The 18,660-nt window shown below is 44.4% G+C and overlaps 1 protein-coding gene across 4 annotated transcripts; it reads left to right on the forward strand.

Annotated features, from left to right (window-relative positions):
* The first annotated feature begins 209 nt into the window (after positions 1 to 209).
* On the forward strand, positions 210 to 18,240 carry LOC119465305 (uncharacterized). Of its 4 annotated transcripts, none has more exons than XR_005194811.2 (5): positions 210 to 351; positions 5,300 to 5,461; positions 7,463 to 7,515; positions 11,650 to 11,786; positions 17,860 to 17,943. XR_005194811.2 is itself a non-coding variant. In XM_049655885.1 (5 exons), exons 1-5 carry the CDS (start codon positions 276 to 278, stop codon positions 17,998 to 18,000), a joined length of 495 nt encoding a protein of 164 aa, XP_049511842.1. In that variant the 5' UTR covers positions 235 to 275; the 3' UTR covers positions 18,001 to 18,240. The 4 variants fall into 4 exon arrangements, 2 of the variants coding, with proteins under 2 accessions (XP_049511843.1, XP_049511842.1); XM_049655885.1 differs by lacking the exon at positions 11,650 to 11,786 and adding an exon at positions 2,896 to 2,958 and having other exon boundaries at positions 235 to 351; positions 17,860 to 18,240; XR_007463386.1 differs by lacking the exon at positions 210 to 351 and adding an exon at positions 358 to 488.
* The last annotated feature ends 420 nt before the right edge of the window (positions 18,241 to 18,660 follow it).

The following is an 18,660-nucleotide window of genomic DNA, read 5'->3' on the forward strand; positions in this document are numbered from 1 at the left end:
CATAATGACTGGGACACCCTGTATATATATATATATATATATATATATATATATAGCGCGCGCGTGCAAAAGACACGCGTGGATACATGTTATACGGCGTAGTCAGAGCTGTATCCCACTATATTCTGTACAAAACAGCGTGTTGTGCGTTCCATATACTGACAATTCTTTGACTCTGTGGGCATGCATTGTTTTCTTTTCAAGTGAGTTTAATATATTGCGCATTGTGTGCAGCTGTCACATGCGAATTGGAGTCCGCGTGCACTCTTGGCGACATGAAATCTAGCATGGAGGTCTCCGTATGCTTTTTTGTGACCATTTTGTTCCTGCAGAGTAGCGCAACTGAACTCCGTATGTATGCATTTCTAGCTGAAATAGGTTTATGCTTGCGAAACTATAGGAGTATTATTTCTTAACTGACGCTGCAATGGAATATCAAGTCACTATGAAACTGTGAATAGCTGATGAGGGATGTTTGGGAATTCGAGGTAAACTTATCTATCCGCTTGATCTGTTTGTGTCATTTCAACCCGTCTCTCTGGCCTACTTCAAGGTTTATATGGCAAAGAAGCTACTTAATTTCGCTGCGTCGCTGTAAACCAACGTTATTATAACGACTAAAATTTCCACATCCTTGCACTAATGATTTCAGGTAATTTAAAAACATGGCTCTTTGGTAGTGCACACAAGCAGTATTGCTATATTGTGATTGAATGAGGTTTAACAAGAAGTGACAAATTTACAAAAATGCAAAGCGGTATGTGCTTGACGTCACTACAATTCGAAGACTTTTCAAATGTGAATAAGGGTCTATCACGTCAAAAATCTGGAAGAGTGAAAGCATCTAACGTGTCTTTTCTCTTTTGAATACCGCCGAGTGATGGCTGCTGCACCGCTACTGTGATTGAAAAAGAATATAGACATTCACCTTCCACAAACACAGCACAGCCATCCGCTTGCTTCAACACGGCGATGTGGTCGCTTCTCTCAGTGACGACACATCTCGGTACTTTTATAGTAGATTAGCGAAACTTGTCGGACTTTGCTCAGCTGGTGTGGGATTAATACAGAATCGTTTGGATTATAGCGGTGATCCGCAATGTCATTAGCATCTAGCTTCATGTCTTACAAACTAAAGCCCCGTTTTAAACGTTTAAACGTTTAAAACATTCACACATTTAAACATTTGAACGTGTACACGTTTTACACATAACCGTTTAAAACGCTAAACTAAACGTTTTAAACGTCTTGCTGTCACACTGTAGTTTGTAAAGATGCACTTCCTTGTCAGTCCGAACCTGTGCCCACAACTGTTCGATGCTGCGTGACATTAGCTTCGAATTTAGAGACGTTGCTCAATGTGATTGTAGACTTGGCAAAAACTACGCAAAGAACGCAAAATGTTCCTAGTCTTGGAACTAGAAAATTGCTAGAGGTTGCAGAGATGGTTCCAAAACGTCTTTACCCAACGCCAATGAACAAAATTCCGGATAATCTCTACTTCAGTCGAGGTAGTCCACAGTTGCCTAGCACCGAAAGTTGTCATCCCAAAACCGCCTTAAGCTTTGCCTTGATGGAGGGAATTCCAGACTAACTGAAGCTGTTGCACCAACTTTAATGTGCGTTCAGTTGTATAATTTCTCATTAAGAAGAAAACAGAAAAGCATGCCTGAACGCCAGAATGAACGAAAACAGGTTACCTTGAAGCGTGTTCTACAGCATTCTTCTTTTTAAGCTTCCGTCCAGGTGAAGGACTCAGGCATCATGCAGAAAGAAACGAAATGTCTTGATTTGATAGATCCCTAGAAATAAAAGCTCAATATATTGAGAAAAGAGTGATTTATTCTTGCATGAGAAGTAGTCTTTGCATTCTTTCGGCAACTCTCAGGTAGCCGTGAAACTATTGAAATTATTCTGAATTTGAATTTCATGGAATGCAATGGCACTCTAGATATACTGCTCGGCATGTTAGTTCAAGCGAGATGATGTCGCTATTGTTATGTTCGCTGGTGTTCGAAGTCTAAGCAATAGTTTTCGCAGGTTGATAACCAGGCACCTATCAGTCCCAGTTTCGACAGCATCCTCGCTTTTCGAGGTGCCGTGCGGCTTTTTGCCAACTACGAGCGTAAAAAGTTGTTCCAAACTGAATGTTCAGTGCTGCCGCGCGCTTTAACGCAGTCGACATGCTGACAAGCGTTGGCATAAAAATCGATCGTAAGGTAGTTTAACAACACGCCCTTGTATGCATACACCTTGGAAACAACAAATATCGAGTGTTTTTTTTTTTGTTTACAGTGACTGTTTGCTATTGTTTCCCGTAACTGGCCGTAACCTTTCCAGTATCATTATCCAAATGAAGGTCACACGTCCGGTAAGAGAGCGTTTGCTGCAACGACAGATCGACTAAAATGCTAATTCGTCAGAACTTTACGAAACAATTTACAAGTTACCAACTTTTTCCCGTCCATTTCATCACGTAGAACGCCTTATGTGTCAAGCAGAAGCGGTCATTTAGAAGATCCTGTCGGAGGGCAAAACAGTCACGGACCTTCTGAGCAAATTTATGTGATATCGAAATACCTCGAAGCACTGCAGCGGAAAGTTGCCTTTAAACAGTCGCGTATTCATTGTCCACTTTATATAAAAGGACCTGGTGCTAACTTTTGTGCTGTCTTATTATACGGTCACTGCATGCTGTTGTACATGCGCACCACTAATAAAGTCATCCATATAATAAATGCAAAAGATTAGCCACCGTTCCTCAACCTAATAATAATGTCACTAGAGAATAATGCTTAAGTTATCTACTGAAGTAAATCGACTGTACGTTCTTTAATCGCACAGTGGGCATTCTATTACTTTTATGGTGCCATGGTGACTGCCCAATTTGTTTAGAATTTACAGAGCGGATAAAGTCTACGCAAATAATACATTTTGCTGACGTTACAACAGTGAAATGTGAGTAGTAATACCAACTTTGAGTTAACAGAATATATCAAAAAAGATATAAAATTTGGTCAAGCCACAAAGCGAAGAATCAGTGACTTCGTGCCTTAGGCATGGTAAGTTTCATAACACGCGACTGCATACATTTTTCGCTAAGTCTGCTCTCTGCAAAAATGTGTTATACAGGAGGGGATGCATTTTCATTCCGTCCCTTCGTTCCATCAAACACATTTTTGGGCTAGCGAGAATACTTTTCATACAATAGCGCCAAAGGAAGGCTAAACAAAATTTTCGGACTTCGTCTGGACAGGCACTACTACTTCCCTGCACTTCAAGTTCACTCATACAAGGGCTGGGACCTACGAATTGTGTTCTGACTTGCAGGCTGATAAAGCTTTGTGAGAGAACGACCATGATGTATCTGTAGGCACGCAGAAACAGACGACAGTCAAGCAACTACCAATTCATGTGATAACTTCTTTCCGCCCATCTCCAACGGAGATGAGTCTCAATAGAGTTCATATTGTTATTGGAAAGCTATCATAGCACCAACAAAACGAGAACACGTGAAGATCGTCTGAATAGATGGACATGGTGGGTTCGCGTGGGCTCGTTTTGTTTCTGCTTTGCCATTTTTTAAGATGACATACACACATTTCCCGCCACAACTGTGGTTGACTTTGTAGTAATGTTATGCGAAATGAGAGGTTATACGCATCATGATCGCGACATAGCCAATTACAGTCTGGCAGCTCACGTAACGAAACCACTTCAATAGGCAAGTGTAACTCTTAACGGCCTTTTGATGCGTACTCATGCACTACAAACTTGAAAGTTGAGCAGCAAGAGCTAGTTTTAGAATAACTATCAACAGAAAACTCCCGTTGTGCATGGGAGAAAAGCGCAAACGACACAACAGAAAAAAAAGTGGAACACACTGGACAAGCACGGACTGTGATCGCTTTCCCTGTCTGTTGCGTGACATAGCCTTGGAAGAGCTGTATCGTGTATTATCACTCCAATGACCGGAACACGAATTTGTCAAAGAAACAAGAAACAGGGAGGTGCCACAGAGTGCTACCTTGCAATTTCTAGGTTCCAAGTTCATCTGCATCTCTCAAAGTTGGAAGCCAGTGAATATTACATTTTCGTGCTCCCGCTCATTGGCGCAAACTTTCATAGGTTGTGAATAATACTGCGACGAACTACCATCATACGGATGCTTTACCAAGTGTTTGTCAGCCAGTGATGTTCGGCAGAGGCAACAGGGCCTTAGTATTTTGGCAAGATAGCAGAACCAGCCGGAGAAACTATCTAATCATATTTGAACGATTTTTGAACGATGAACGATCATTTGAACTATGTATATTTGGGTGAAATTCGCCATCTTAAGCACTGGACAATGAATCTGGGAAACTGTAAAGGATATGGAATTTTCTTACATGAAGTCAATATGAAGTCAAAACAGAAATACATTTGCAATGAGCGTCTCATCTTTATTAGGTAAAATGAAGGTGGACAAACACGTGGTGCTACCGCTGCAACACACCTTGAACCTTCGCATAATACGCTTGAGAATTAGCCATCGAGATTCAGTGACCCCTCTTCCTCCGTGCACCTACTACAGCACAGGTGTAATTGAAATCTATACCTCGCGCAACTCACAACATTGGCAAAAGATCACAAGGGTCATGTAACTGGCCCATAAACCTATATTTTTTACTTCAAGTTATTAAGGCAATTGTAATCAAGAGCTTTCGCTATAAAACGAATGATTAATCAGGCATGCGATTCCTTTGGCAGCCGGGTTCCCTTAATAGTAGCGAATTCCAGCTTATTGGCTATTTGTGTACAACTATGATCATTCACCTGCCGGTTTAAGAATGTTCCTCCTGCACGCCGTAGCTTTGAGTGCTGCTCGATATTACTCTGAAAGTTGTGTAATGTATATGTTCACATGACGATGAAATGGTATGGATTGATAGCCGACGCCGTAGTTCGATGGTATAGAGTCGCATCCAAATGTGCAGGTTGTGAGCTGGATCGCAGTCACCTTGTCTTTTCTGATTTTTTCAGTTTTCCTTTTCCTAAAGATTCGAAGTTTATCACTACTTTCAATCTTATTGATTGCTGGCCCTCTATTCAGTTTAAATAAATAAATTTTCCCCTGTTGCATTGTCGATTAACTGCTTAAGGTTCTTAAAAAAATAGGAGCATCTGTTTCTCTTATCTTCCTCACTCAACCAAACTTGTATTTTTATTGCATACTATCGAAATGGTTTTGGTATTTATATTTGAAGACAAATAAAAGGAAAATTTACGTTGCATAAATCGTTTCTCATTCCCTCTTCAGCGGAGATCTGCACAAGTCCGCGCCTAATGCCAACATGCACAGGTAACCTGTTTAAGGTGTATTACTACGACTCGGGCACCGAACAGTGCCTACCTGAAAATACATGCGTTTCTACTGACAGTTTCAAGACATTAAGAGATTGTCAAGAAACATGCCTCAGAAGTGAGTACCCTTTTTATTTATATGCGAATAAGAGATACCGCAGTGTATTGCGTGGATAAACATTTAAATTTGCATACCTAATTTACGCCCTAAAATATACACAGGTATTATGCTACTGAAGCAATGAGCTTAAGTTAGCCATAAAGAGCACTGTGAACGCCGAACATACCTCCCTAACTGCAATTGAATATCTTGAATTCCAAAAAACAAAGACAGGGAGCAAACGGCTTGTTTTTTCTGAGCCACATCCACATAAATCCACCCGACGATGAAGCCCATAGAAAACATAGTGCGGCTGATTGTTCCTTATGGTCGCATGAGCACACAGGTTCCCAACAGCACAGCCGCTGCTTACCCATCAGTTACCCAAACAGGCACAGGCTTCCCCCTGCCCACATTAGGCTTTCTTTTGCAGTAAACTGTGACAGGAACGCAGGCAGCGCCTTGGGAATCCCGTCCAATTTCGCGGGCACAAAACCTTGCAAAAGCTCTTTTGAACCATTGACATAGAAGTAATTTTGATTTTAAAATGCCACACTACCGGTGGTGGCGCCCTCGCGTTGGAGAGATACACTCCTTTCCATGCGTGGAACTCCCGCAACTGCCAAGCACCTTGCCCGAAGCGCGCTTCAGCCTATTTTAGATGTAGGTACCGTTGCGGTAGCGGTATTCTGCCTATCAAACCATGGCGGATGTTCCAGAATGAGTCCGCCTGTCATTAGAAAAGAGGCGAGTACAAAATACGCCTAAATATTGCAATTAGGCCCATTTTGGAGATGAGAACCCCCCCCAAGCACCGGAGTACCAGGCCAAAAGACGTCACAAAGCAATAAAAAAATGTGTAGGTTTTTGGTAGCACTGAGATTGCCACCAGGTACGCCGGCTTACGAAATTGGTGTTCACCCATTAAGCTGCATACCAAACAACCACATCCCCAAGGCGAATATTACCGGTAAACCGAAGATCGCTTTATGCACTTATAATACGCCCGCCCTCTCCCTTTGCTTCTTGCATCCCAATCCACAGACTAAACGCAGATAAACAAGCGCAGCAATCTCCTCCCTCTACCTTTGCTGTTTTGCACAAAATCCTAAAAACCATAGTCTCCAAGACATTTTCATCTTCGTTTCTTCGAGTTTCGCATTAATATTCGTTGGCGCCAGAATATTTCCTTAGTACGTTTATACGTGACCAACGCCGAGCTCAGCAGTCATAAAGGGAACGGCGTCCCATGGAGAGGTAGACTACTCGAGTGTGCTGCCCTGGAAACATGATGTTAGGTCTAATGGCTGAAGGCGCATTCATCGCTCGTTATGAAGCGTCGGTGCCCTAAAAGGGGAGGAGTCGAAACATTGGGCATTTATCAGGGGCAATAAAAGACTTCCGTGTTCCGTTGAAAATCTGCATAACAAGGCAGTTTGCCGTCTGGCAATCGTAACGCATAGGCAGCCTCTGTACGTCTCTGTCGCTAATAATTAGCTTACCGTGGCTCCCATGAAAATATCATTAAATCAATAGGTTATATATTACCTTCACGTGTGAGAGAAGAATAACAGAAGTCCCATTGCGTAACGAAACTGCTGAGATGTGCAATTAAACAACATCAATGTGCAAATCAGTGTCGACATTATGTGCGATAATTTTACGCTTTCTATTCAAGTGTCAAAGAAAGCAACAAATCCGAAAGGTACAGCTGCAAAGAAAAAAGATCAGCATCAGTGACCGATGACAGGAGCCGGGCAATTGCGGTGTGCGCCGCTCTTGTTCCCATGCACATGGTATCTAAAGTGCCTGATGAGTCTTGTTGATGACTCGAGTACTCTCGCTTTAAGCGTGTTAGCGAACAATAGTTTCACGTGCCTCTGTTTATCTGCTCGGTTGACTGGCCACTTGTGCTAATCTGTTCCTGCTTCAGCTGTACCTTCCAAATTAAGCAAAGTGTTTGCGCTCATTGGTAATTTGAAAATGAATATTCATTGGAGAGAGTAAATATATTTTCAGAGAAAGGAACGGAAGTCTCTGCTGATAAAAGAATGCCATTGTTTCAACACAAGGTGAGTTTATAATCAATGTGGAATGTTTCATACGCAAATGGCGATCCATGCACACGTGCACGCAATTCTGTATTGCATGAATGCTCTTACTTCATATTCTGTGATCATCGTTCAACCATTGATCAATTTATTGCACAAAGTAATGGCGGCAACCAAATATATACGGGCAGTTTCAATTACATCTAAATAATAATGGAACGGAATCCTTCAAGCATTCGATCACTAGCCCGACCTTGCCGCTCATCGGGCAATGTTTTCCTGCGTGTCAAACATTTCTTAGAAGATAACCATTTAACAATCGTAGATTTGGCTGTTCACTGTTTACTATCGACGAATATTCTGAGCGTCTTCATGTACGATTCTCTCAGCAATGCATGTTGTATGATGAACGAATGATAGCCGACGACTCCTTGAACATGTAAGAAGCTACTAACTTGTTTCCGTCTTTCACCCTCGTTCAGCGTCCAAAAGCAATACAGCTATCTTGAAGGCAGTGTTGTTCACTTGCGTGGCATCAATTTTCCTGTCTATTGTAGTGGCTTGCTACTTATTTTATTTTTCGCTAACAGTTGAGACTTGCCTTTTTGTAGATACTTTATTTTCGTCTTCAATTGCAACTTCGTCCTTCAGAGTCTCCGTGACCCACTGTGGCAGTCCAGTGGCAGGAGCGGGGAACTGCTGATCTCAATATTGCGGTTTCGATCCAGGCCGTGGTGGTCGCTTTTCGTTGGGGACGAAATGAAATACGTTTGTTTACTTATGTTTAGATGCAGATAATATAACCCCAGGTGTTGCAGCTATTCAGGAGTCCCCACAACTGCGTCCCTGATAATGAGATCGCCGTTTTGTCCAGTAAACCCGAATAATTTATAATAATTTAGTGCTCTCTGTGGTGGACGACCAGCTTTCTCACCGTGCGCAAAATTTATTGGCACAGTTGCTCTATCGTACCTTGAAAAGAAGATAATAACCGTGCGCACTGGCAAAAGTTTTATAATTCTTGTTGTTTAAACTTTTCTTTAATTTCTTCATTTTATTGCCCGCAATAGCGGCAGGATTTTTGAATAGGTTGTGAATGGGAATAGGAGGGAGAAAAGCAAGGGCAGACGGGGAGGTAAACCTACGGATATCTCTGGTTGGCGACCCTGTGCTGTGGAAGAAATAAATGGGTACGAATGAATCGGAAAAAGGAAGGCAAGAAGAAAAAAATCAAAACTGTCTCTGCGTAATTGCAACGAAATTTAATTCACAGGTAGAAGCGATTCAAAGAATTGCTGCAGTAAGCACTTTTGCTGATACTGGAACATTCTTGAAATAGAATTACGCCCCGACCAGCCTTGCTTCGCCGCTAGTGCATCTGCTCGTTACTGCTTCGTAGAAGATACCGAAACTATGGGACTATGCTTTAAAAGCAACTGAAGCCTGAATCTTGTTATTTGCTGAGAAGGTCTTGTTCAATTAAAACAATGTAAGCAGAGCATAGTCATTCATGTTTTAAAAAACATGGAAAACGCATAGAAGTTTAGCCCAAGAGATGAAACATTGGTTGCGATAGAAAATTTTTGGGCAGTTATACCAAATATGTTTAGTAGTTTTATTGCTCGTAAAAGCTACTGTGAACATTGGTCTACTAAATAAATAAAAAAAACATGATGTCCAGCCCGCATACGCAAGCATGAAAACATCTCATTCTGTGAACACAGACAATTACTGTCAGAACGCTCACTCGATCGAGCGGCAGCGGCGGTGAGCGAATTGCCCTTCGTGCTTCTCGTTCAACAAGTACTACGCGCGTGAGAACACAGCACACATGAAGCCATTAATTAGCTATATCGGCTTCCGTAGACTTTGCCCCTCCACTAGAACGCCTGCATGCGGGGCCACTACACCAGTGTAGGAAGAGAAGCGCGCTACCTGCCTTCCGGAGCCTCACGGTAAGGCCGACGGCTCAAATTTGCTAGGAGGACCATAGTATTGTTCGCAATAATAAAGTATTAGTCGCAATATCGGTTATTACGGCAATACTAAAACATCGGTAGGTCAGTGCTAAGCCGCAGTGTCTAAGTGATCTTTGAACGATCAGATTCAGTATGGAGTTGCACATGGCGTGCAAGAACAACGCCAATTTAATAAGCCAGGCGCAATTTGTGATGCGTAGCAAGAACCTACCAAGAAAGAAAATAAACTTTCTTGCCTAGGCGGGACTCGAGCCCGCGTACCCATGGACGGTCCCAAAGCGAGCGTCGTAACCACTAGGCTATATAGCCACGCTTCCAGAACATGCATTTATGCGAACCATATGATTGCCTTCGAGCGTCCTCGTCTTCTTCCACAGCTGGCGAGTTCGTACGCTCGTGCTCTGCGAGGTGAAGAGGTTTTGCGCGCTATGAGAGCGAGAGAGAGAGAGAGACGCGTTCACGGAGCGGGTCTCTTGCAACGCGATGTTGCAAGCTGCGCTGTGCAACGCGCAGTGACGGCCGAAAGTCCGAGACGCGCCGAAAGAAATTATCATCATCATGAGTAATAAGATGAAAAGTTCGCGCGCACTTCTGGAAAATTCTGGGCTACGATCGCCCAGCTTCGCTGTTTCAAGCGTTGCGCGGCCGAGTGCATACTTTCGAAGTTGTTGCACCCAGAATACTTGTTATATTGCGATGCATGCTTATTCAATATACATTTTGTACTCAGGTGCAAATGATCACATACGTCTTTATTCACCATGCATTCCTTTACTTATACGGTGTCGTGGCTCACTTAATACCTTGACTTAAATCGCACATTTATATTACTGTTTCCTGGCAGGCGGTTTAGCAAAACGAGGTAGCTCTCGAAATCGAACTCACAATGACACCATGGCTTCAACTGCGTAACTTAGAGTACGTCTTTGAGAGTGTCATCGTCTTGTTTTGTGACATCTTGAATCTCTAGGTTGGAATAGAGCAAAAATTGTTTAGTGTAAGTTGGTCGCATTTTGTAAAGTCGCAAGTCTTTTAGAGAAAGGCTACGTACGTATCATACCAATCTTGGTTGTTTTTGCCCTGTGAACTTTTTGTGTTTGTAATTGAGTCGTCTACATTATTCTTTAATTCTTCGATGGCGGTTTGCAAATGGGTTACAATTACCGCAATGTCTGCTCGCCGTAAGTGGACCTCTATGATGTCGGTTCATCTGCTGCTGTTAAAACTGTCACTCATTTTTTTTAATTCTTGGGTGTGATTTGTCTTCGAAATTGGGAAGATGTGCATTGATATTCTCTAAATGCTTCCTGACATACTCGGCCGTTTCTAATGGTGCACCATTTCAAAACAACAAAATACATCGTAAGGTAAAAAAACTACAGCTCCTACAGAAAGTAAATATACTGTGTGTCCCAGCTAAAGTTATCCAAACTGTACAACGTATAACGAGAAATAAACACGGTGCTAGATTGTAAATCCTTAAGACCTACGGTGTTCGGTTCTTAGCGCTCTGAAGATCGTAGCTAACGTTGTTACCTGGGAAACCCCATATATTGGCATGTGCTTGTTTGTTATTTTTCTTTCTTTCTGGCCAGAAACGTGAGGCTTTCAATGACAGCACCAGAATTACTCTCATAACTGACTTCAAGCTAAAGGAACAGCCACTTTTTAATGTAGACTAGAGTGTAGACCAACAGAGTTAAAAAGAAAGGAGTAACGTCTTAAGCCCATCAGCTAGGCATATGTGAAGATCATGCGCCATCCAACTAAGCTACAAAGTGTGTGCGACAGTTTTCTGCCTTGTTTGTTTCTTTTTTTATTTAGAGTAATGGGCACTTTTCATAAGAAAAGATGCTCCCTGAGGCAATGTTTTCGGATATGCGCAATAACTGGATCTTAGGACTGCATGTTAGGATTTGATAATTTCCAGTTTTTTGTGTGGTGATTTTGAACAGTACTTTTTCTCTTGTCACACTGTGTGCATTTTCGGCGTTTTGGACGTAAATAAACAACAGAAGGTATGATAAACTACCGGCACTGCTGTTTCCTGCAAAATTTCACTTATTTATCGCCAATAAAATGCCTGTGACCAGCACGTGCTTTAATTTCAGACATGCTCTTTCAAGGGCATATTTTTCTTAGGTACTAGCTTAACAAATTTGTTTGCATCTTTCAGAACTTTATTACCAAAGCTACCAGCTATGACGGCCTCTACATGCATCCATACACACACCATATATATTATGGCCTACCCCTGTAAGATATGCATTTTTTTATTGAGCACTCTCCTTGCGGTAAAAGACCACATTCAAGGTGAGATCCATTAATCTTTTTTGTGTCGCAGTTTACAGTAACGGACATTCTCACCTACTGCAATAGAGGCTACTAAGTGATCCTCGAATGAGCAAAGCTGGGCCTGAGACATGCCGCGCTGCAGCACTTGTGTCGTCAAGTCAAAATTTACCACTGGCAGGCAGACGCAATTCGCCGTAATAGACAAAACTGTCTGAGGTACTGTGATCCCGTGTGCAAGAAGGACGTATTGCATAGGATGTGGCGATGTAGTGATCGTCGGATACCGGCGGGGATGACACTAAGTCAACGTAAGTGAGTGCCGAAGGTGGCAAGCGAACGAAGTCGACGGAACTAAGGCGACTGGGGTGTGGTTCAGCGGGATCCAGAACAGGCAGGTCAAGGCGGAGAGTACTGGCGGAACAGTCGATGAGAGCAGAATGCGCGGAGAGGAAATTCAAGCCGAGGATGATGTCGTGGGGACAGTGGGCAATGACGGTGAATAGCACGATAGTGGAGCGATCGGCGAATGAGACGCGGGTGGCACACATACCAATTACGGGAGCTGTTCCGCCATCGGCGACACGGACAACAGGCGTCGTGGCGGGTGTGATTATTTTGTTCAGCCGGTTACGAAGGTCAGAGCTCATTACCGAAAAATGCGCCCCAATGTCTATAAGAGCAGACACAGAAACATCGTCGACTTGCACGTCAAGAAGGTTCAGATGAGTAGGAAACGTCAGTAGAGGATTTGGCGGCCTATGGAGCAATGCAGCGTCACCTCGAGGCGCCGCATCGTATAGTTTTCCGGCTGGGAGCAGCGTTCGAAGGCGGTCGGTGAATAGGAGTGACGGGGCTGGGGAGAGCGAGATTATCGTCGTTGGGGTGAAGGCGAACGAGAATAGGGGCGGTTCGGCGCAGGAGAATCAGTGGAGACATTATCGGAGCTTGCAGCATAAGGACGAGAAGGGCCACCTGGGCGAGAGTAGGCAGTATAAGTAGACCGGGTCAGGAACTCCAGCGACTGTGACAGTGGCGAGAAAATTCCCCGATTAAACGGCAGTGAAAACAAATTGCCTTGTCGTCAGCAGTGCGCCATTCAGATGGGTTGCGGAAACGTGGTGGGTAATAAGATCTGGGATGGGCGGAATCGCCGGGTGGGTATCAGGGCGATGGGCGGAGCAGACGGTGTGAAGACGCATGTTGGCGAACTGCCGGCGAACAACTGCCTGGATCAGGGAAACCGTGACTGCAGGTGCGTTGGAGGAGCTGGAGTCGAAGGCAGCCGGATAGGCGGCCTTATTCTCACGCCGGACAATGATGGTAACGTCGCCAGTGTTGTTGGGACGAGGAGCATCGGCACAGGAAGATGTCGCTGGGGTGTTGGGCAGATGGGAAAACTGCTGGTCGATACGTCGGCTTTTAGCGAGTTCCAGGCGGCGGCAGTCTTTGCATCCACCATCGCCACGTTGTTGAACACGAGCAAGTTTAATGCGTCATCGGCAATGCCTTTGAGGATGTGGGAAACCTTTTTGGCTCAGTCATGTGTGCGTCATCTTTGCGGCACAGAGCCAATACGCCCTCAATGTACGTGATGTAGGACTCTGTTGACTTCTGGACACGGCCGAATAACGCCTTCTGCGCGGCAAGTTGGCGACCGCAGGGGTTGTCGAATAAATCTCGGAGCTTTTGCTTAAGCGAATCCCCAACTGGTGAGCTCATCTTCGTGTGTCCAAAACCAAACTCGAGGTGGGCCTCCGAGGTAAAAGACGACGTTGGCGACCATGGTAGTAGGGTCCCACCGGTTATTGCGGCTGACGTGTTCGTACAGGCTCATCCATTCCTCGACGTTTTCCCCATTTTTGCCCGGAATACGCCAGGATCACGGGAAGCGGGGAGAGCGATGTAGGTCGTCGAAGAGGCAGCAAGTGTCGGAGCCGGCTGAATCGAGCTGTCGTCGACGGGAGCCATGACGGAAGGCTCGACATAGCGTCCACTGCGAAGCTCCGTGACGAGATACAGGGAACGTCCACTCTACCAGATATGTTACGTAGGAAGACGCAGACGAAAAGCTATACGAGTATATTTACAGGCAAATACGCCGCACTTGGCCAAGAGGCAACAGCCCCGCGCTAGCGTCTAATCGTCATCGTCATCTTCACACTGCTCGCCTCTTCGTCATCGCAAATGCTGTTCCGTAGCACTATAAACAGTATCTTTGAAATAATCACTTAACGAAAAAGCACTTTCTACTTACAATAATTGATCACATCTGCATCTATATTATTTATCCCATCTGCGATTATTGTCTCGCTGCCAGAAGTTGGTATATGGCAGGGGGGCAGGTGGCACCGTAGGCGCGACCTAATAGGTGCGTTTCACAGTTTCAGCATATCCGCCTCCTTCACCCCATTGGTTTGGTAAAAGACCGTACAGCATCATGTACAGCACCTGTTCGCGTTGCCTGAGCAGGCGCTGCACCTTCATGGCGACACCTCCATCTTTCTGGATATTGAGGCCTAGTGTTTTAGCACGTTTTCTCTAAAAATGGCGCTCCTTTGTTTTCATTTGGTATGGTGAGTGGTTGCCATCATTTGTGGTCGGCCAGAAGCAAATGGTGTTATTCTGGCGCACGTGTAAGACCTGTAATCTGAGCAGCCTTATAAATTTCTGTTCATTGGCTTTTGGAGAGTTGTTGCATTTGTCCTGGCGAGTCCCTCTTGATCTAGATAGTGCTGTCATCTGTGCAGATCGCATAATTGATGTCCAGGATATCATTGCAAGGCTCGCGTGTCAGTAGGACGCACGTGACAAGTTTGAAGAGTGTGGGCGAGATCACTGTTGTGACGAAGTATTGCCTACCCGTAGCTTGTAAGTTCGACTCAGTATGAAGTCGCTGATCGAATTATGAATTTTGGTACAGCTGCCAGTAGCTTTGAGCTCAGGGAGCCTACTATCGGGATTGCTATATGCCAAAACTTTTTTGAGGACGTTAGCAAGAATGACCCTAAGATGGGCGCTGCTTGGTTCTATCGTGAAATATAAATGGAGCGGTAGCGGAACGTATTAAACCGATAAGTGATGCCTGTATCCAATCATTATAGGGTAGGTTCTGGATTTTCTCAGTCTAATTCGTTTCATAAACCATAAACGCTCCATCATATTACTTACGCACGGTGTAAGAGTTATCGGACGTAGACTTTCTATGACTTGGGGCTTTCCAGGCTACGAAATGAGCTTTGTTCAGATTTGCATCTGCTAAGGCACGCTGTTATTCTGTAAGTCTGATGGGTCGATATACTTTCATTTTCTGGCTTTGTGGTTTTCTAGTCTGCGTTTAGAGTTTGTGCTTGATCCGCAATGTGTGTTGTTCTAAGCTTGTTGTGCAGTTGGTTGCTGTTCCAAAGCTTTCTAACAGCTTGCAGAGCTTTCGGGATTTTTGCATCTTCGGCTGTGCTGGGTGTATGAGTTATCGGATGGCATTCCCTGTGGACCTTATATTCAGTGTGTCGTTGAGCTCGTTACACGTGTCCTACCAGTTCTCACGAATGAGATGTTTGGTGTAGCGTTCGATAACCTGGTTGACTTTATTGATACGTAAGAGCACTGGCCGATTGAGATGGTTTCTATTACAACTATTGATAAGGGCATGTCGTGCCTCACAGAGATGAACAAGGTGTTTATACGTGTTTGGTTGATACCCCTGCTTCATCATGTCCTTCCTCTTGTGTCTCGATTTGTTACTTGACGACCTGCAACCAACCTTTCAGGTTCTAGCTCTGAAAGCCTCCTAGATGTCCTGGCGAAACTCATTCCAGTGTTTGACATGATGCTTGCGCTAGCACTTTGGGAATCCATCGACTTCCAGAATTATCTGTGTGACCGTGCGGTCGATCGTTAAAGTATCATGCGTGTTTACCCATTACGCTGGCAGCCATCCTCTAATGAAGGCCAGGTCGGAGCATGGTGCCTCTTTCTATGAAGTTTATGTGCCGCATTGAGGAGTCGACTTCTTTAAGGAGCGTGAGCTTGACCTGCTGCATATGGTGCAGTAGTGCGGGTCCTTTGGTCGAGTTTTTGTGTATCTCCTTGAGTGGTGTGGCGCCGAAATCTTCTGCAATTAGATGATCAAAATATTTCATTGGCCGCATATTTGCAACGTCCCTTCAAAATAATAGTTTCTGTTTTGGCGGGCTGTAGGCGTTCGTGATAAAAAAGTGGTGGTGTCTCTCGCTCTTGTGCATTTTAGCTGGTAGGACGTGCATGGTGAGGCTACGCTCCATGCTGTGCACAACTTCAGTGACTATAGATTTTTAATGGAAATGGCCAGTGTTAAACTGTGGCTGCACATTGCATAGCCAGTAAGAATATGTATTTGGTTAGTTTCTTGAACGAGGAGAATGTCTGGACGACGGTCTTCAGTGGCAGTGTACTACGTGAAAAGGCCCCGTTTTCTGGCCAAACCTCTACAAGTTCAATCACACACCACCAGATTCGTCGCCATTGTTCTACTCTTGATATTCCAGGAGGGCCCGCGGAATAGTAAGAAGTGAATTGCACTATGCTGAGGGACTCACATGATTTGTGTCAATCGCAGTCCTACGGAAATGCGGTAATCGGTAATCGCAGCTTTTTTCTTGTCTATTCACCATTGCGTGTGCCAGGTTTCTTAGTAGCTCAATAAACAGCTAGTGCATCTGGCTCACTATTTGTTGACGCATACATGTTTTAGCGCCGCTTGAACTTCGGCAGGGAAGGTTCAGTGAAAGTTAAAAATATGGTTGATCTCTCATTCATAGGAATCGGTACAACACGAAAGTGAAACGTGTTTTCACAGAAGCTGTTGCATGTTTGCTTTGTGAACTCACGGTCCACTTCAGCGAAAGACGCACAATTTGCGGGTCGGCGACCGTGTTACAGGTTTCCTTTCGCGCGGCGTCCTGTTGGCGATCGGCGTCCTGCTGCCGAGTCGCTTCGGCGAATGTACGAGCAATTTAATCCGGCACCGTAGTGTCTGGAACAGCCAGTTAAGCTGCGATGCACTCAGCTTCAGGAATGCGAGCGGCAGAGTTCGTAGCTTACGCTGGAAACGCGCGAAGGCGTTCTGCTTCACACTGGCGTGTCTCTTGCCGGAACAAAGCGAGATTCGCCCGTAGACGTCATCGCCTTTCTGCGCCGCTTAGTGCAGCAGTTTTCTTAGTTGGTGCCATAGCAAACGAACAGTCAAGCTGCGCATGCAGCTTTTTGCCAGAAAGCCCTCCAGTTGAACGTGGAAAATAAACTTATAAAGCAGTAGGCACTTCTGTAAGCACTTCTGATGCGTCTTGAAGCTGCACTCCGTAGGCGACAAGGCGTTACTGGCTAATCGGATGCGAACGACAAACCATGTGCGGAAACTGTGCCGTCACCTCAGCAGAAGGCCTACACTGCTTACACCAGGCTGCGCCGCGTTGGAGCCTCCGCTGAGCTTAGATTAACGAAGCGCTCATTGTCGGTGCTCGTTAGCGTCATAATGCAGTAGTCGCCCCTCCTAGATGGCGGCGCCATCCCTGCCAAGCGACAACATATTTTACATGTTCGCGCTGACGTCACACCGTTACAGAAAGTTGATGATGGACCCCGGCATAAAACACTTTCGTATTAACATTTTCACCCACAGGAGTGTAGCACGAGGCTACAATGAAAGGCAAAGTGGGTTTCTTTGAAACAAGGCTACGCAACAAAAAAGGTTTCCGGGATCCGCGGACCGAACCTGGAAAAATGCGTTTGTGAGGTGGTTCTATCACCTGAGCTACCCAGGAGGCAAGCGTATCCTGGAGCAAGGACGAAATAATCACAGCTTCAAACACACAGACAAATAGTATCGCAAGTATGCTTAGATCAAAGAAAGGGCCAAAATCTTGAAAAAAGTATCGTTCTCCGAAATAAATTTCCTATTTTTGTACTCCTTTTGATGGTGTGCATTTGCAAATATTTTGCCCGGGAATTAAGATTTAATAGTAAAGTATAAAGCAAAATCAAATTTTACTGTACCTTCTTGTGAACTAGTACGTATTATATGTACATGTATTTTTCCTTTTAATGCTATTTTCAGGTACCATTGCTGTGGTTACTTATATTCTACGGATATATTCTCGCATCCTGCATATGGCGACGGAAGGGTCAAATACCTTATGCAGCAGTTTCCTTCGCATTTCTTTCTGAACACCTTGCTAAAAAGTTGATAAACGCCTGAGAAAAATGCGATGCAATTTCAAACAATCAGGTACATTTTACTATGACTTGTAGACACCACACCGCCATTGCTACAACGAATAAATATCTACAGGAAGCGCTGAGCAATGAACTCCAACTGTGATTAAGAGAAATCAAAATTTACTTTTGCGTATTCTTTGTTCTATGCTATACACATGCAGTCAGTACTAATTCGTCATCTTCAGATTCTCATTAGTGTGCTATGATAGAAAATCTTTACAAGGAAAGTGAACGGCTATGTATATTATGGAGCCATGTTGTATTCCATCTATTTGTGCACTGCCCACAGACCTTCCGAACATTTTTATCAGTTCAGCTAAAGAAACACCTGGAAGACTTGAAGGAAAAATTATTCAATAAGCGACGCTCCTAGGCTCGTGCCTGGTGGAGAGGTATGACGAGGTACAAGGGTGAAGTGGTCGTTTCCTGATGCGAATTGCCACGCAACTTCAGCTTGTCTAGCTAAAACAATCCACTAAGAATTGCCGTAGGTACATGCACGAGGCAAACGCTTTGCCCAAAAATAATTCAGTGCCGCTTTGTATACAATCGGACTACAAATCAACGTATTTATCAGCAACCGGTAGTACATATGATATACGTACAAGAAATTAGACCTAAAACGTACGACGTCGCAAAA

This window comes from Dermacentor silvarum, chromosome 9, assembly GCF_013339745.2.
Source record: "Dermacentor silvarum isolate Dsil-2018 chromosome 9, BIME_Dsil_1.4, whole genome shotgun sequence".
Lineage (NCBI taxonomy): Eukaryota > Metazoa > Arthropoda > Arachnida > Ixodida > Ixodidae > Dermacentor > Dermacentor silvarum.